An 18,744-nucleotide genomic window follows, 5' to 3' on the forward strand; every position below is an offset into this window, starting at 1 on the left:
GTCAGGCCTGGGCTGACTGTTTCCGAGCCAAGATGCTGAGTAAGATCTCCGGAGACGGTGCGAGCTGAAGCTCACAGCACCCCTCTACAGGGGAGAACGGAGGGGAGAAAGAGAGAGAGAGAGAGCGATCAATACTCCTCAAAGAGAAAGGGAGAGAAGGCAGGAGGAGACAGATACAGGAGATGAACATAGTCGTGGGGAGAAGAGGGAGAAGGGGAGAGAGAGGGAGAGCGAGGGTGAGAGAGGGAAAAGAATGGAATAGGCTGATGGCAGGGATTTCTCAGAAAAGAAACTCAACTTGAAATTGAATTGATTCCTTTTTCCTTTTGTCTGCCCTAAGGACAAGCTAAAGCCTGCAGGATTTAAAAAAAAAAAAAAAAAAAAACAATTAAAAATTAAACTGGAAGCCTCATTCAGGTTCACTGTCCTTCAGGCACACAGACTTCTGGGATACATAGACTACACATCTGTTCACTGAACTGTAAAGACCCCTTAAAACAGCTATTTTAATCAAATAACCAGTTTAATGTTTTGGGGGTTTTTTTGTCTTACATCAGCATTTTGGGGAAATAAAACCAGATCTGTTACAGTCAGTAACAGAAATCCAATCCTCTCTGTACACTGTTCTATCTCCCATAAGCATTACTGCCTTTTGCCGGTGCCTTTTGTTACAACGTGATTTTCCCTTTGAGCCTGTAAGTAGATCCAAAAACTGCCTGAATGAAAAGTGTAAATAAAACATTAGAGTTCACAGAAGGTTTATACATGAGTGGCCATGCGGTTGTGATTGAACTGGTCTCTTTTATCAAACACCGGCAGCGCGCCAAAAAAAACAAAAAAAAAACGGAAGTCCAGTATATAATGCTCACACTCAGCCTGGACCGCCCCCTCTGCATGTTTTTAAAACTTTAAGAATAAAGTTTTACGGAGTTTGAGGGAGCCAGAGGCAGAGCTGGACGCTGAGGAGAGGAGAGGGCGTATCAGAGAATGCGTCCGTCCCCGACAGAGCGCTGCGGCAGCCTGGCCTAAGGTAGAGAACTGTCGGAAAAGAAAAGCTACTGAATAACTAAAACGAGACGTGAAGTCGCTAGAAGTTGAGTTAATAATGGTTTGATAGGCTGTAGCTCATGTTTTGGTTTTTTATGAGAGAGAGTGAGTGTGTGTTGCTTTTGTTAATGAGTGAGTTGCTGGCTGGTTGGAATTGGACTCTGTAAATGATTGGCCGCAAACGGAGCCTCGCCAGAGGCTTTCAGACAGAGACGAGCCCCAGCTTTTCAACTCAACTTTCATGTTAGTCCTATTCTTCACTGGCTGTACTTGATCTCGCTGCTATGAAAAAGAAATATTGTTGTTGTAAATATGTAGTCCACATAATGAAGTTTTGACCAAACTGTACACACATATATAAAGGCTACAAAAATGACAAGCAGGGCAAATAAAATCACGACGAATGGGCTGATTTAATGGATTGACAGATTAGCTGACGGATCAGCTGCTTTTCACTGTTGGTAAGTGCAATAAAATGAAATCTGAGATTGCTTATCATTGCACTGCCAAGAAGTGGTGCTTTAACATCAGAATGCGGCGTAGACTTGCTTCTAATCTCAGGTCACGTGGTACAGGATATGACGACGTCAAAAACCAAGTGTGGGCCACATCCTTTCCGACTTCATGGCACTTTAGGTTAGGAGAGGGCTGTTTAATCACCGTCATTTCACACCACCGTGTTACGAATGGATCCGATTTCGTCAATCTGACACTCCACTACGTCTCCCTTCTGTAAGAGACCAAGAAACTGTTAGGAAAGAGCGGTATAGAATGTAATCGGAGTAGTTCAAAACACCTTGAGGGAAAAGACACGAACACGATATCTGGAAATAATTATTCATCCTCTAGTTAATAAGGGAAGATGAATCTGAACAGTAAAGCTTGTTTGTTCTTTGCAACGCTCAGCCAGTCGCAACATCAATACGTTTAAATGAGGTGGCGTTTTTTTTTTCGACGAGGGGTGCAAAAATGACTAAAATCATTTGAGGTTTCAAACTAATTAACACTTTGATGTTCTGTGAATTGCATTTCCAATTGTGCACGGGTAGCGGAAAAGTCATTTTAGTAGGCGAGCCACCATAAAACATTTTGGCGCAAATTGAATGTCCCTCGTAGTGGCAGCGAAGCGCTCTCGAGCGAATCCAATTCTGTCTCCGCTCTAAGCTGTACAAGAGCAGCTGCGAACAAGACCTAATTGGAAAAAATTAGTGACTTGATGAAGGTTTCGGCTGAATCATTGCGGTCAGTGGAGAGAGACGAGAGAGTCCGTTTCCCTCAGCACACTGTGGTTCTGCATATAAATGTGTTGTTAACGAAAGGGAGGGACGGCGCGTTTAAAATAAATCCATCAGAAATCATAGCGGATATTCATTAAACGAAACTCTGTGCCAGTCCACCTGAAGTTATCCCTAATATAGACTTATAAATGTGTAAATTAATCGGTTAAATAACACACTCCGCACTTGTTCTATGACTTCTGTACTTCACTTACATTTCTCTGTGAACAGGAGCGAACTAATGAAATAAACCGACTTTGACTCGCCAGTGCTAACAACTTTAAGCCAAACTTTGACCTAAACTTTTAGCGAAACGTCAGAAGCAGTCCTTTTAGAGGTACTTAATAACTGCCGTATCCGAAAGCTTTTCAGTAAGGCATTTGTACTTGCGCGTGGGGGGAAATAAAACTGACTTCAATATACGTGAATATCAAATGTCCGCTCCAAGTACTGACGCTGCAATTACACAAGTGGTTCCACGGCGATCCATTTTAACTCCGTTTTTTTTTTTTTATACCGTGTATGCAGTCTAAATCGGCGGATAACCATAGTACATATATATGTCTGTAGCTGTGGTCACAGAACTGAACTGTTTAGCACATAATCTTCATTTATTCTGCAAGACGACTGCAGTGCCAGACTACGCCATTACATGACACACTCCTATCAGTGACTGACTGAAAATTAACTGAGTGAGTGACACAGCCTCTTCTTCATAATCTGTTCTGTGGGGACGCAGCCAGGTTTTCAGTGGGGGTTTTTTTTTGTTTATTTTAGTTCAATCTGGAGTCGAACACCTGGGACCTGTACTGCAGAGCGAGGTAACTGGCTTATCCGGGTAACTTCTGGTTAAGTTAACTCAAGAGTAAGTAGTAAACCTCCTAATAGAAGAGCCCTATGGCTTCATTCTCTTCGCAAAACAAAGGCATATAGCTCTTCTATTAGGCGGTTCACTACTCACTCTGAGTTAACCAGAAATTAACTGGATAAGCCAGTTACCTGGCCTCATAGTACAGGCCCCTGGAGTAGAAATGTCCATAAGCAGTAGAGAGCTAGGGGGGTACTGCTCTATTTAACGTGCACATTTTCTTAATACAGTGACCTGGGCACTTGAATCGCGGAAATCCTGAGAGCACGAACAATGACAGGAAGAATATCAGTGTGCTTCTGACCCCCCCCCCCCCACCCAAATATGAGCTCACCTTCAGAAATACGGGTGGGTTCCTGAAGACCCCGACACCTGGGGGGGTCCCTGTCAGGAACACGTCTCCTGGATACAGGGTTACAAACCTGAAAATGAGGAACAATATACAATGACAATGAACCTGTCTGTGGTATTCTAAAACTTAAAAACAGTGCTTTAAAAAACACACACACACACACACCGTGGATGGATGAGTTGGTGAGAATGAGTGTGTGTGTGTGAGTGAATGAGTGTGGGTGTGAGTGAATGAGTGTGTGGGTGTGAGTGAATGAGTGTGTGTGTGTGTGGGTGTGAGTGAATGAGTGTGTGGGTGGGGTGGACAGACAAAGGAATGAGAATGGTAGCCATACGATAATAAAACTCAACACGGCATCTTATCACATGGAGAAACTGAGTTTGCAATACTTACTGTGACACCCAGGCCACCAGCTTCTCTGTCTTAAAGATCATTTGATTGGTGTTACTGTCCTGAACCACACCCCCATTCACCAGACAGCGGACAGCCAGGTTATGAACATCTGAATGGAGAGATATGTGCGTTGAACAATGTTTGGTGGTGTTCACATTCATACTGAAGAAAATTACACGAAGTAATAAGCCATCATTTTTCATGTGCTATGGTAAATTGCTAATTAGTTTTTTGCCACAAGGGCCCCTAAAACCAGAGACTTGCTGGTATTCCTTCGGAATGTCTCAAACTAAAGCATGGTTGCACCTTTGATTGTGTCCGTGGTAACAAGGGCAGGTCCCAAGGGACAGAAAGTGTCAAACGTTTTTCCCAGCAGCCACTGCTTCCCATTGCGTTTCATCTGCCAATCGCGAGCGCTGACGTCATTGGCAACGGTGAAGCCAGCGACATAGGAAAGGGCGTCTTCTTCCTGATAAACAAATTACCATCTCTAAACTTTTGTATGTGTTTTAATAGCATGTTTCGGGCAAGAAGGCAAAAAACAAAACAAAAAAACACGTCTAACAGGAAAAACATATGAGGGATATGATCAGCACTTGTTTTGTTTACATTGTGTTCATAACTGAAAAGTGAAGTATGCAACAAGAGATATGAATTGATATGGCACAAAAATAAGTTCTACACTAAAGCCGGAGAACTCAACTGGATGCCAAGAGGCTAAAAGTCAGGACTGTTCGATAGGAATGTTTCTGCCTCTTCTGTTGGAAAGTTCTGGGGGGGGTTTTTTTAGCTTAATGTTATCCAGCTGACAGAGAGAGGTCATGCTTGGTTATACACGCTTCGTGGTTTCATTTCTTCGTTGAAACCTAGACGCACCTTAATGTGTTTTCCTTTCCGTCCAATGACAAAGGCCAGCTCCACCTCCCAGTCCACCTCCTGTTAACCCAAATACCAGCCATCAGCCACTGCAGCCTAAATTCCCACCAAACAGCACAGCTAGCATGGGGATTCACACTAAATTTACAATGGAGAGGAAATGACTTTGACAGGCACCTTTCTAAACACACAAGGTCACCAAGCATAATGGGGGGGGGGACAAAATACAAACGTAAAACCAGACATTCAAAGAGAGGGCAGGCAGACAGAGACTGTGTCCTTCCTGTTGATCCAGTGCGTGTTCACTGCCAACGCTTAGAAAGAGACTGTTTACAGAAAAGTAATGATTCAGAAATACTAATTCATAAATCGTGAGTCATTGGAAAAGGGGGAAAAGAAGTTTGATGCAGCCAACGCTGTGGTTGACACAGACCTGGCTCTCTGCTGGCAGTGTGATGTCATCAAAGGGCCCAGTAATAGAAGAGGGAAACTTGCTGAAGATGATTGGCTCTTTTGGAATGGGGGCGTTCTGCTCCAGGCAGTGGTCTCTGTAATTCATGCCCACACAAACCACTTTATCTGGGCCCGTCACTGGAGAGAGAAGCTTGACCTCTGACCGGGAAACAACACACTGGCCACTGGTCAGTGCCCTGAGAAAGAGTGTTGGATATGGATGAATTTAAGTGAATGTTTGTGTTTTGGTCCAATTGTAATCAGGTGGTGTGAGGGGTGTGTAAGTTTGTTTGTGTGTGTGTGTGTGTGTGTGTGTGTGTGTGTGTTGTCACCTTTGGGCACACTCTATTCCTCTTTCCCCTGTCTCCAAAAACTCTCTCATGGTTGTAGGCATTGAAGGATCAAATGTCTTAAGGTCAATGATTCCCTGACCTCCTGCTTGCTCCACGCCAACTCTGACACCCCTCTCGTCACCGTGACGACAAAACTGGACCAGTCTCATGGTGGCACCACACACTCCTCTCCTAACTCCTGCTGCAGAAAATACATCACTCAATCTCCTCAAACTGATCAACGACCGACAAGGCAGTCTCATCTACCGAGAGTATAGAAATAGAGACAGAAAAAAGAAGAAAAGAGACGAAAAAAGGAAACGTAAGACGAGTTGAGAAGGGTAAAGAGAGAGAGAGGCATAATTATAGAAAGGGACTCATAAAGCCAGCCTTGCAGGTTTAATCAAATCAAATTTCTTTCACTTTGCAGTGGACAGAAATGTTTGGCGAACGCTTATCTTTCTGTTAGTAAAAAGTAAAAAGCGATTGCATGATTTCCGTGATTATTGCTGTGGTAGGGGGAAAATAACTTTTGGAGATAACGTGGCTTATCTCTTGAAAGTCAAGATTAAAATAACAATAAAACTGCTCTTCTCACAAATGGGACGACAGACATAAGCACACGGCTAAACACGGTTAAAACGCACAAACGGGCGGTCGGACTGTCTTACCTGTTTGACGTTATAATATCTATTTTATACTTATGAAAACCCGCTCATAACCACATTCGCGAGTATCTCGCTCAAAATAATTGCATATGTTATTTACAGCAATTCGTGTCAAACTGAGCTTCTACCGTGAACTTCGTACTGTTCTGTATACACCCCCCAGACTTAACTGTCTGGTCTCAATGGAGTGAGTGAATTTAGGTTCCGGGCTTAGCATTGTAGTTCAAAGATTAACCATTTACACCTCTTGATACAGTTCCACCCTTGCGAGATGGGTAAATCATCTATTTTAGAACTTAAAACTGGAAAGAGCTCGAAAAAATCCACCCCTGTACCGACGTACCGCTGAATCAATATATATAATGCATAAAGAAAAAGTATAGGACTACACTTCCGTCTGGACGTACTCGTTTGAGGTGGTCACGTGATTGAGCTCCTGAAAAAGGTCAGCTGATCACTCGTCGTTTCACTCTCTCACGAGTGAAGTAAGCGCGATGTCTTCCAGGTAAGCCGCTAACGGATCAAGGTTTTGCTGTACAAATGCTCGGCCGTACCGCAGACAGACTACATTTGAGAAATATCGTTCCTATAGCCTTAGCTATTGCAGTTTTTTTCCTGTGCAATATTTATTTATGCATCTCTTGCAGTACCAGCCAGTTTACAAAGCCGGGCTAAACGTCAACTAATGAATGACAAGATAGGCGACTTCTCACTCTCTTGACAGTTTCGTACGAAGTTCACATTGACTGCACCTACTGCCTTTTACCCCACTGACTAATTCAAGTCATCTCATTTCGATGACTCGCAGTCAATGGAAACTGTTTAATAAGATCACTCAGGATTTGCGACTGATGGCTTTTGTTAACTGTTCCATTTTTTTATATGCTGACGTATAATTGTTCCACTTTTATATGCAGACGACATAATATTATTATAAGTGTGTGCGTGTGTCGTCTCTTGTCATGAGGTCTGTCCTGTTAAATCATAGCACGTTATTTTTGCTTTCCTCAGCGTAATTTCTCGCCCAACTTCCCTCTTCTACGCGATGAGCTGTAGTTATAAAATAACAGTAAATCATAACGGGGTCGGTGAAAAAAAACAATCACTTGTCTTGACGTTAGTCCTAACCTAAATATGCCTCATAATTTATGATATGAAGCATAAGACATTCTCTTGTCAGACTCCTGATGTAATGTTTAAAGCGCCATTCATTTAACACCAAAAACTATGTGTGGATAGGAACTCCACCCATATTCAACGGTAATTGCAGCAGTTTGTACATTTTGTTCCATATCTTATTTAAGCCAGAACACTGCGCCAGGGTTAAATGAAGTCCTTTTAATATGCATATAATATCCGTCTCCTTTACTAATGCTAATTATGCTAATCTTTGTGTTGCTCTAGTATCCAACCCATAGAGTGGACCACAGACTGCAAGGATCAGAAGTAAGTACATATCAGATATTATCGACAGCACTATAGATAAGCTATCCAGTGTATTACGGCATGTCTTTTAATGCAACCACGCCTAGACTTTGCTCCAATTCCAGGGGTCGGCAACCCGCGGCTCGTCAGCACCTCTGCCATGGCTCTCTGTAGCTTTGACCACAGATTACACCGAAATAAATAATGGTTATTTTTGTTTTATGTTTACTCATTTTTGTTGCGCGGTGGTTAATCTTTTCTTAGGGAGCACTTCTTAATTTCTGTGGAAATTAAAAAAAAAAAGTTTAAATACTTCTGTCACTAAAGTATGCGTCACACCCTGTGTACTCGCACTTCTGGGCGCTTTTCCAAGCAGGAGGAAAATAGAGTGTTTACTTTTGCTTTCACTATCAACGATGCTGGCTTACTTGTATGGTTGATATGTGGTGAGAAATTAGCAAACAACAACAAAAAAAAATCTAATGCTGTAGGCCTATTGTATTTCTCCAATTTCATAAATGCATTATAAACGATAGTTTTTGTATACAGAGTATAACTATATATAAGATTCTATAAGCTGTGTTATCTTTATTTTAGGGGTCAAGTAGGTTTAGCGGCTCCAGATGAATTTTATTTGGTGGGAGGGGGCAAATATGGCTCTTTTGATAATAAAGGTTGCAGACCCCTGCTCTGTGCCCTCCACAGAGGAGTAAAGGTGGCTGTGGGCTTCTGTACTTCATACTGTTCACCCAAACTATTTCCATAATCATAAACGTACTTACACACATGCTTATTACGTACATTTTTATTATCGTGTTGGTTTTAAACCAACAGCCGAACAAACTTGTCAGTTTAAGGTTGGTACACTGAGCAGGGTGGTGGAATGAGTAGATACACGGTCTTACATTCCTGTCTGTCTGCCTGTCTGTCTGTCTGCCTCTCTGTCTGTCACAGTTATGATGGTATAATCCTGGTCGCTCAGAGCTGTGACAAACTCCCCCCTGAGCTGGAGTGTCTTAAAGGACCGCTGGAAGACTACAGCTCCGTGAGTTCAACAAACAAACACACACACACACACACACCCAAACACATGGACAGCTGTGACTGAACTGCTTTCAGTATGCATACATTTAAATAGTCATTGTTTATTGGAGTTTGGGTTTATGGTGGAACTTTGCCGAATAAATGTTTTTTAACTTCTGTCTCTGCTCTCACGGTCTGTCAGGTGGACAGTGGATTGGGAGAGGAAGTCGTGGTTCTCAAGGTTCCCGGTGTTCCTGGCAACAGGGTGGTGTTTGCACCCACGGGCCCAGTGAACAGAGACTACGATGATGTCAGGCGATTTAGCGATGCAGCCGTCAACGGGGTCAAGAGGTTGTGTCATCTTAAAATAAATAAAAATATATATATATAAATAAGTAAAAATATAAATACATACTACATATATACATAGATAGATATAGATATATGTGCGTGTGTGTGTGTGTGTGTTTCTGGTGATCTTCTTTGTCTCTTGAAAGGAAGCTGTTTCGCTGTATCATGTTTTTTTTTTTTTGTATCTTGTTTCATTTCCTCAGGGCTTTGAAAGCTGGTATGCAGCGCCCTCTTCTGGTTTGTCCTGCTCACAGCAGCTATGAGAAATGCACTCTAGTGGCTTTGCTGGGAGCTTTGCACGCACTGTACATGGTGAGGGGATTTGACATCCTCCGTATGTTTTGAGTTTTAATGGAATAAGTAAAAGCGCGTTCTCCTTTGCTTCCCACTGATTCTCCATCAAATTCTCTCTCTTTCCTCTCCTCTCTGTCTCAGCCCCTGGAGATCAGGGAGGTGAAACCCTCCCCTCACAAAGTGGCTGTACTGGGTGTGTGGGCTAAGGATGAGAGCCAGGGTAAAGAGATCAAAGAACTGGCCTCTGCCCTGGAGAGCGGCAGGTGAGGCTAAGGTTTGAGTGTGTGTGTGTGTGTGTGTGTGCGCGCGTGTGTGTGTGTATGAAAGTGTATGTGTTGTTTACTTCTTATCTATATCTCAGGCTTTTGTTCTCTGATTTTCTCTCTCTCTCTCTCGCTCTCTCTCTCTCTCTCTCTCGCTCTCTCTCTCTGTGACTGTAGGTTTGTTTATCGTGACATCGGGGGGTCGGATCCTGAGAGAATGGCCGCGCCCCGTGTGGCTGAGTATGTTCAGGCTCTCTTTAAGGACAGCCCCGTGGAGGTGAGTTTCACCCCTCATGACACATGACCTCACTTTAACAGACACACAGATAGTGTAGCACACACAGTCATTTTTCATATGTTTGGAATATAACTTTTATATTTGCAGCAGTGGGCAATTATAGAGAGTATGTTGGTTTATAAAACATTGATGTGAATTAAATGTATGTCTCTCTCGCACACACACACTTAGGTGACGGTTGTGAGTGATTTGACTGTACTGGAGAAGGAGTATCCCTGCCTGGCTGCTGTTAACCGCTGTGCCAACGGTAAGAGGAAGACAACACAGAGAGACAGAGTCTTCACAGGGAGTTTATGTGTGACACACACTCTCTGATATTTGTGTGTGTGTGTGTTTCTCTCTCACAGCGGTACCTCGTCACCAGGCACGAGTAATCAAACTGCAGTACTGTGGAGAGGGGCCTGTTCAGCGCACGCTCATGTTAGTGGGCAAGGTGAGTAAAAGTGAGAGAGAGAGAGAAGTAAAATGAATGTTTCATTCCCAACATAGAAAACAAACAAAACAACACAACACGACCCACGACATCGTCTCCTCTTGCAGGGCATCACCTACGACACAGGTGGAGCTGACATCAAGGCTGGTGGGATAATGGCAGGAATGCACAGGGATAAGTGTGGATCTGCGGCAGTGGCTGGTTTCTTTCAGGTAAACGTTCACATAAAGGCCTCAAACAAACAGCCGCCACCGCGCTTGGGCATTCAGGTCACGTTTCAAACAGCTATCGAGGCATGTCGGGGGCTTCAGTTGCTTTTTTTTTTTTTTTTTTAACATGTAATTTCCATTGGGAATTCAGTTTAGTCTGGCGCTAGACATAATCCTTATCTAAGACACCAGCTCTCAGACCCCCCTGGGCCTAATACTGTTATTAAGAAGTGGACTTTTTTTTTTTTTAATGTTTGCTTCAGATGTGTTTGGAGATGGTTTGTCAGTCTGTGTGTAATCGTTTGAATCCCGTGTGTTGTCTCTTTTATTCGTTTTAGATCTTGGCCAAACTCAAGCCCAAGCACCTTAAAGTGGTGGGTGCCATGGCGATGGTTCGGAACAGCGTTGGCTCAGGTTAGCCCGACTGGCTGCTCCCAGTTACACCCGGCTGGTTTTTTGCCTTGGATCAGACTAGAGATTATATGCTCGTTGTAAAGTGCAGCAGGTGTTTTCTTGTTTGTATATGTATGTGTGTGTGAGAGAGAGAAGAGGTAACAGATTTTTTTCCCTCTCTCTATCTCTCCTCCAGACTGCTACGTGGCGGATGAGTTGGTGGTGTCCCGTGCGGGGCGGAGGATTCGCGTGGGGAACACAGACGCTGAGGGCCGCATGGTTATGGTGGACCTGCTCTGTGAGATGAAAGAGAAGGTGAGCTCACACACACACACGCACACACACACACAGACAAATGTTTTAAGCATTTGTATGCAACACAAGAAATCAATATACACACACCTATCCCATAAGAAGAGTAGCTGATAATCTCCAGGCTAGTATCCCAGAGAGTGACTGGTTTAAAACCAGAGAGTCGTCTAAAAAAAAAAAAAAAAATCATTTGTAACCTAATTGTTATGTGTCCAGAATCTTATGCTGTTGTGGGGGATAGAGTAGGAGAGATATATTATACCTGGGTTTCCCCATGAGATGGCTAACAGAGTCAAAAGCCAAAAGGGTATCTAAAAACAGAACTTGTGGAATGCTTCTTCCTGGATGAACTGGATTTTCAGCTTAATTCCGTCCAGCGAACTGAGCAAGTCTGCTTTTTTCGACGTGCCGCTCATGTCTCAGTTCTCAGAGGTTGTGAGTACCAAAGAGAACGGATTAAGGCTTCATGGAGCTCGATGCTTTAAAAAAAAAAAAAAAAAAGTTAGGAGTTAAGCTCTTGTTAACGCTGGACAGGACAAAAACGCGTTGAAAGAGCATGAACAGCGTGTGTTTTGCTTTCCAGGCGGCACTGGAGACGGCCCCTGAGCTGTTCACCATTGCTACTCTGACAGGACATGCCATCAGAGCCATGGGACCCCACTACAGTGTGAGTTATGGGGTTTTTTTTTTAAATAAAATGCTTTTCAGTTGGTATTTGTTTGTCATAAGGGGAAGACATTCTACTAGTTTATTGATTAGCGACAGTCTGTCCTGTGACTCTGGTACCAAAACGAACGTTTGTTTGCTCACGCTCAGAGATGTTTTAAGAGTTCCCTCTCTCCTTCTCTCCTCTCGGTCTGTTTTTTCTGTCTTTCTCTCTTTCCGCAGATCATCATGGATAATGGGCCAGCCTCCCGTAATGGAAACGCCTCAAAGTGGCAGAAAGGTACGGCCAGGGCATGACACAGAGAGAATCGTTTAAGCAGCAATGATATATGGAGCTTACTTTGCACGTGTATAAGGGGCTGTTTGGGGACAACAGCCTATAGCTATTTGTAATCTGTGTGTGTATGTGTGTGTATGTGTGTGTGTGTGTGTGTGTGTGTGTGTGTACACCAGCTGGGGAGGTGCTAGGTGACATGTTTGAAGTGTCCACTATCCGTCGGGAGGACTACGAGTTTCACCGCGGTAAATCTGAGTATGAGGAGATCCTCCAGTCTAACAACCTGCCGTCCAGCGCTACTCCCCGCGGTCACCAGACCCCTTCTGCCTTCCTTATCATGGGATCCGGCCTGGACAAGGTAAAAACACACACACACACACACACACACACACACACACAAAATCCAGTCCTGCAACAGTCACACCCGGTGGCTTAAACACACACACACACACACCATGCACAATTCACCATGACAACCCACTATCTCTGAACTTGCATACACCCCACAGTAGCATACAACAGTTTCAGGGCTTCCTGTACACCCATACATACATACATACACACATACATACACGAACATACATAGAACTCTCCTTTGAATTCACACACACACACACACACACACGTACAGACCTTGGTGTATATGTCAGTGTGAGAGCAAGCGTGATTTGATGCTTTTTCGCCCGTCGCTCTTCCTCTCTCTCAGCACGGCGTCGACTCGGACAGCCCGCTGCCTTACTCCCACGTTGACATCGCCGGTTCCAGCGGCCCCTTCCCGGGCGTCCCCACCGGAGCCCCGATCGTCGCCATGGCGACCCACTACATCCTGCAGAAGAACTAAAGACCCGTCGAAGACTCGACCGTCCAGCCGTCCTGCCCTCCTCCTCCTCCCTTACTTTACGCACCATAAACGGTTTTCTCCGTGCATACAAGCCATGTATTCATTTATATCCATCCCTTCGTTTATTGATCTGTCCGTCCTCTCTACCTCTCATCCCTCCATTCAACATATCCATGGGCACTTTTGATGTATTAAGTCCACGGGGCTACTCCTCACTGCCTCCTTTACCTCTTCCATCCCTCCATCTATCCGTCCATCCTAGTTTTAATATCAAGTTTTATTATCAGTATCAAGTGCTGTCCATCCTCACAGTGTCATGGTTACAAAATACCTCACAGTGAGTGAATAGTAATGGTGAGAATGAAAGTGGCAGAAAAACATCTTGTAAATCCATCCGTTTTTGTACTTCATACTTTTTCTGGATGAGTGACGCAACTGTGTATGTCTGAGATAACGGAATTAAAACAAAATCAGAAAATTTATTTGGTTTTGAATTATTATTCGTTACAGTTTGCCGGATGATGGATGCAATTCATGACTGGGTTTGTTTTAACCACTGTTCTGATGATGTCACGGCACGTGACGTGACGGAAATGTTTTGTTGTCACGAATATGAAAACAATTATAACGTTGCTTTCAGAATGAATATTTTCCCCAAGTGATAAGGATGAAGTGATTCTTAAAAAAAAATAACACTTGTCACTAACAGAACTCTTCGGTCTTTGCCCTTGTGCATAAATTAAATAAGACTATTTTATTCGACAAATTACATTAGTATCAACTGTTTGGTAGTTGCATAAATTCGTCCGTATGGCGGTATCAGACCAGGAGAAACAGGGGCGTGATCATCAGTCTGGCCTATCATTCGTGTATCCTTTAAAGTGGGCGGGACTTCGGAAGTGGATTTTCATAACACACAAGTAATAACAAAATTGCACCCTCCAAGAAGAGTCCGTTTCTTGTCTATATCAAGACAAGAAAGCGGTGTGCAGTCTGTTATTAGAAGGGGACATTTGTAGATTCATACTTTTTAGTAAATTTTAAGACGAAAGCGGCAGCAGTTTCGAGAGGTTGCATTTTAACTCGAGGTTTGCTGGAATTCACTCGTTTTGATTTAGCTTGATAGCTAGCGAGTACGTTTGCGCAGTCGTAAGTTAAAATAAGCGAACTCATCATGTTTGAGGCACGGTTAGTCCAAGGCTCGATTCTGAAGAAAGTTCTTGAGGCTCTAAAGGATCTCATTACGGAGGCTTGTTGGGATGTAAGCTCCTCCGGTATCGCGCTCCAGAGCATGGACTCATCCCACGTCTCCTTGGTCCATCTCACCATGCGAAGCGATGGATTTGACTCCTTCCGCTGTGACCGAAATCTCGCCATGGGAGTCAATTTAGGCAGGTGGGAGAGCTTGTTGATAACGAAACTGAGTCGTTTCACGAATTACTGTGTCAACTCAATAATGTGTATAAAGCCCGAGAAGTATTAACTTACATGTACTGAATCAAGAGTGAAGGGCCTACTTTCCGGTCTTGTCGTAGCGAATGTGTTCCTACTAAGTTGTTCATAAGAAACTGGCAAGAGAGTGCGAGCAGCTTAGGTAGTTTGCCAAGCCATCTTGCTTTGTCTTGGCACGTTCAACAGTGTTGCGTTGCATTATGTGTTGCGCAGGTATGCCTGCCAAAACACTTGCAAGGCGCCATACGAGGTGGTGTGTCGTCACTTTAGCGCCGAAATCCAATGTGTCAGTGAGCGAGAAATGGAATCCCTCGTGTCACACACCTGTCATATGTTTACTGCACTTAAATGGGTCCTGTCGCGGATGTACATTGTTTAAACATGCAATATTTCAGCTATACTGGACTCTGTGCTTACGGCTACCTTGTCTCTGATCTGAAAACTTGCGTGTATGTCATTCGTTTTATGACTGAGATCAGACAAACTGTCGATATTGACTGTTTTCTTTCAGTATGGCCAAGATTATGAGATGCGCCGGGAACGATGACATCATCACCCTAAGAGCGGAGGACAAGACAGACACGTTGGCTCTCGTGTTCGAGTCTCCCAGTACGTCTCTCGATACATCTCAAACCTAAGCACAGTAACACAGAGATTATACCCTTCAAAATAAACCTAAACCGAAAAATGATTCTGCAGATTTTTTTTTAAACTATGATTCTGTCTTGTGTCAGATCTTCCTGTAGAAGCAAATATGGCCGACGGACTTTGGCAGCATCTCTGTATAGATTACTTGTCCTCCTTGTGTTATGTAAGGGCTGCACGATAAAGTTCTGAGTGGGTCAGACATGTAAAATTCCTCTTGCTTTAGACCTGGAAACAGACTTTCAGTAAAATATATGACAGTGTACAGTCATGCTTAAGGAAACCCCTTCACCGACTCCCCGTTTCCCTCAGATCAGGAGAAAGTGTCCGAATACGAGATGAAACTGATGGACTTGGATGTGGAACAGCTCGGAATCCCAGTAAGTCAATGTGTAAATCTCTGTGATTGCACACACACACACAGTGAGCAGTGAATTTGTCTCTGCATGTAACCCATCCAACACACCAGTAGTGAACACACACCAGACGCAGGAGCAGTGGGCAGCGCCCGGAGAGCAGTAGGGTTAAGTGCCAAAGGCACACAGCAGTGGATGCTGGGCCTGGGAATTGAACCAGCAACAAGCCTGGTTCTCTAACTTTTAATCTAAAACACTACGACTCTGGTGGGACTCGAACCCACAACCTTTGAATGGCTTCACCATTTAGCTAGAAGTCCAATGCGCTATCCATTGCGCCACAGAGCCTGTGTTTCGTATGCACTTCTTTTCTTGTTGTATGAATTAAAAGAAAAAAATTCATCAGGCTTTGGTTTGTGTTTTTTTTTTCTCTGTCTACAGGATCAGGAGTACAGCTGTGTGGTGAAGATGCCTTCGGCAGAGTTTGCGCGGATCTGTCGCGACCTTTCTCAGATCGGCGACGCCGTCTCCATCTCCTGCGCCAAAGACGGCGTGAAGTTCTCTTCCTCGGGCGAGATGGGGACCGGAAACATCAAACTCTCACAAACCGGCAACGCGGACAAAGAAGATGAGGCAGTAAGTCCCCCCCCCCCCTCCTTTTTTTTTTTTTGTCTACTCTTTAAATGGGCAGCATGGTGGTGCAGTGGGTAGCGCTGTTGCCTGACAGCAAGGAAATCCAGGGTTCGATCCCAACCAGAGAACATGCAGACTCTGTGTTGAGTTTGTATGTTCTCCACGTGTCTGCGTGGGTTTCCTCCAGGAGCTCCGGTTTCCTCCCACAGTCCAAAGACATGGCAAATTGGAGATACTAAATTGCCCATATGTGGTGGCAAATTGGAGATACTAAATTGCCCATCTGTGTGTCTGCCCTGTAATGGAGTGGTGACCTGTCCAGGCTGTTTCCTCACCTTTTGCCTGATGAGTACCCCATGCAGCCATAATTAGGATAAGCGGCTTAGGAAATGAATTAACGACTATTCTTTAAATGTGAACCACCTCTTTTTATGGATTGAAACCATATCTCCCGTTTTTTTAATTGAAACATGAGTTCATATTTTATGACAGTTCTGTATTTTTCGTAGTCAGACTTTCTCTTTTGTAGCTGTCTGGTTTTAGACACATCTTGTTGTCCTTTTCTTCTTAACGACACAGATCTGACTTGCACGACGAGTTCTATCCAAGTTCGTATGATTCAGTGGTACTGTTTAAGGGAAGCAGACCAGTAACTGGAGGGTTTTTTTTTAATCCAAAGCGTGACACTTCACCGCCAGTTTGCCCCAGTAGACAGGCCTTAAACCTCCGACTGCTTCAGAGCTGTGGGACCTCTGACACAGAAAGTTATGCTAAGTCACTTTGAACAAGATTGTAAACTAAACAGAAACATGTATATAAAATTTCCTGTGCACCCTGTTACACTTTTTTTTTTGTAAGTAATGATGTCTGCACATGCTCTGGAATGGATCTTAAAAAAAAAAAAAAAAATATTATTTTACAAAATGCTTCAGGCCAGCCTGTTGGTCTCTCCTCCAGGTTATCATAGAGATGAACGAACCCGTGCAACTGATCTTTGCCCTCAACTACCTGAACTTCTTCACCCGGGCCACGCCCCTCTCCAGAACGGTCACTCTGAGCATGTCCGCAGACGTACCCCTGGGTAAGTGTCAGGTGACTGTGCTACACCAACGCAGAAAAACGTAACCTCTCAAATCAGGTTTACTCAGCCCACAACCTCAGAACCAAATAATTCAGACCTGCTCTTCCTCATTCAATTAAGTAAATGACAATTAACGCAAGCAACCAACTGGTGTCGTAGCATCTCCGTCCTGGTTAAAAGGTGAAGATGGAAAATGTGCTGTACCGAGCGCTGATGCTGAGTTGCCGTTGATGGAAGGGAATGAATACGCTGTTAGCTGGATACTTCTCTGACTGTTGTCATTTTCTTTTCAGTGGTGGAGTATAAGATCGCTGACATGGGCGAAATAAAATACTATCTGGCCCCCAAGATTGATGAGGAGTCCTCGTAGGAGCGAACACACAGAGCACACAACCGATGGAGCTGGATTTATAAACCACTTGGTCTGTTCCTTTGCATTTGTTAGGCAATAATGTTTTGGGGGGGTTTTTTTGTTTTTTTCTTTTAAAGTCTGGTTATTCTCACACTTGCACATGTCTGTAACTGTATGAAAACAAAACAATGTTGCTTTTAAGGGGTGGAAGAGCTCTGGGGTTTTACAATGTAGTATTTCGCAGACGCTTTTAAACCAAAGCCACTTGCAGTTCGCACATCAGTCAGGTTCAGGTTTTGGTATGAATAAGGCAAGTCAGCGAGTGTATCCAGTCATTTGTCATAGTTTATATAAACATGTAGAAGGCTGTTTGCAAGCTTTGGTATAAAGCATACAAGGTGTCAAGTTTTCGAAGGTTCTGTGTAGTTAAAGATCTTTTTAATTCATTTTATCAACTCAATTTTCCTACCTTTTTTTTTTTTTTTTTTTTATAGCGGTCTTAAGGTCTTAATTCTGAAACAGTTTGTTCAGAGTTGAAGACATTATGTAAATATCTTATTTCTTTTGTATTCTCTGAAAGACAAGTAATAAATTGTTTAATATTGATTATATAAAAGATTTTTTTCAGTTTTATTGTCATGTCATGCAAACATTTATCAGATATTTCAGGGCAATAGCCCTGTTACATTCCGTTCCTGCTGGCCATGCGTGAAAATCCTCTCTTGCTTTCATTCAGCCAAACCCCAGCAGATGTTTCTCCCATTCTGTGCATGTGATTCCAAAGGCATTCCAAAACATTCCAAAGCTTGTCCACACTGAACACGTCACATTTCTGTCAAATTAATAACAGTCGTTCACTCCCGGGCTCTGGCCCGACGTTCAGCGAATCACTGTTCCCGATGTTCAGCAGCCAATGAGAGACGACCTTGTTTTGGCAGCTCGTTAGGGATAAGCACTGTTAATACCCCAAACACAGTCAGTCAGTCAGTCATTCACTTCAACTGTGCATAATATTTTATTGATTCCAATGTTAGGCCTTTGAATTTAACACTGTAGATTCCCTCTGAAGTTGACTTCAAAAAACAAAAACAAACAAAAAATATATATATAGGATACAAATCAGAGAACCCTCAAAACAAAACATTACATATATAATCTTTTTTTTTTTTTTTCC

At 43.4% G+C, this 18,744-nt stretch overlaps 4 protein-coding genes and 1 non-coding gene across 7 annotated transcripts in view; 3 read left to right on the forward strand and 2 right to left on the reverse strand.

Moving 5' to 3' along the window:
- gpat2 (glycerol-3-phosphate acyltransferase 2, mitochondrial) overlaps nucleotides 1-1,066 on the forward strand; it is a 103,261-nt gene extending 102,195 nt beyond the window's left edge. Inside the window, exon 30 of the mRNA XM_030766068.1 lies at nucleotides 914-1,066. Within this exon, the coding sequence (XP_030621928.1) occupies nucleotides 914-1,066 (153 nt within the window). The remainder of the gene's footprint in view (nucleotides 1-913) is intronic.
- Nucleotides 1,067-1,441: 375 nt separating this feature from the next.
- fahd2a (fumarylacetoacetate hydrolase domain containing 2A) lies at nucleotides 1,442-6,409 on the reverse strand. Of its 3 annotated transcripts, none has more exons than XM_030772212.1 (8): nucleotides 6,270-6,409; nucleotides 5,599-5,797; nucleotides 5,247-5,463; nucleotides 4,814-4,873; nucleotides 4,244-4,406; nucleotides 3,938-4,046; nucleotides 3,527-3,614; nucleotides 1,442-1,777 (listed from the first exon to the last, which is right to left on the reverse strand). In XM_030772212.1, exons 2-8 carry the CDS (start codon nucleotides 5,766-5,768, stop codon nucleotides 1,715-1,717), a joined length of 870 nt encoding a protein of 289 aa, XP_030628072.1. In that variant the 5' UTR covers nucleotides 5,769-5,797; nucleotides 6,270-6,409; the 3' UTR covers nucleotides 1,442-1,714. The 3 variants fall into 3 exon arrangements, with proteins under 3 accessions (XP_030628072.1, XP_030628066.1, XP_030628058.1); XM_030772206.1 differs by having other exon boundaries at nucleotides 5,599-5,800; XM_030772198.1 differs by having other exon boundaries at nucleotides 5,599-5,861.
- Nucleotides 6,410-6,760: 351 nt separating this feature from the next.
- zgc:152830 (putative aminopeptidase W07G4.4) lies at nucleotides 6,761-13,496 on the forward strand. Its single transcript, XM_030766080.1, has 16 exons — nucleotides 6,761-6,771; nucleotides 7,662-7,712; nucleotides 8,646-8,736; nucleotides 8,917-9,065; nucleotides 9,269-9,377; nucleotides 9,501-9,622; nucleotides 9,800-9,899; nucleotides 10,092-10,167; nucleotides 10,268-10,353; nucleotides 10,461-10,565; nucleotides 10,901-10,976; nucleotides 11,152-11,270; nucleotides 11,851-11,934; nucleotides 12,156-12,213; nucleotides 12,387-12,568; nucleotides 12,917-13,496. Exons 1-16 carry the CDS (start codon nucleotides 6,761-6,763, stop codon nucleotides 13,049-13,051), a joined length of 1,554 nt encoding a protein of 517 aa, XP_030621940.1. The 3' UTR covers nucleotides 13,052-13,496.
- A 488-nt stretch (nucleotides 13,497-13,984) lies between these two features.
- LOC115809463 (proliferating cell nuclear antigen-like) lies at nucleotides 13,985-18,042 on the forward strand. Its single transcript, XM_030771135.1, has 6 exons — nucleotides 13,985-14,446; nucleotides 15,015-15,112; nucleotides 15,461-15,528; nucleotides 15,946-16,140; nucleotides 17,095-17,218; nucleotides 17,512-18,042. The coding sequence occupies exons 1-6, from the start codon at nucleotides 14,226-14,228 to the stop codon at nucleotides 17,586-17,588; spliced, it is 783 nt and encodes a 260-aa protein (XP_030626995.1). The 5' UTR covers nucleotides 13,985-14,225; the 3' UTR covers nucleotides 17,589-18,042.
- Nucleotides 15,764-15,852, reverse strand: trnar-ucu (transfer RNA arginine (anticodon UCU)). The gene is given in 2 exon segments: nucleotides 15,764-15,799; nucleotides 15,816-15,852. It is a non-coding gene; the product is annotated as a tRNA-Arg (tRNA).
- Nucleotides 18,043-18,744: the final 702 nt, after the last annotated feature.

The sequence above is a fragment of the Chanos chanos genome, chromosome 1 (assembly GCF_902362185.1).
Source record: "Chanos chanos chromosome 1, fChaCha1.1, whole genome shotgun sequence".
NCBI classification, from domain to species: Eukaryota; Metazoa; Chordata; class Actinopteri; order Gonorynchiformes; family Chanidae; genus Chanos; species Chanos chanos.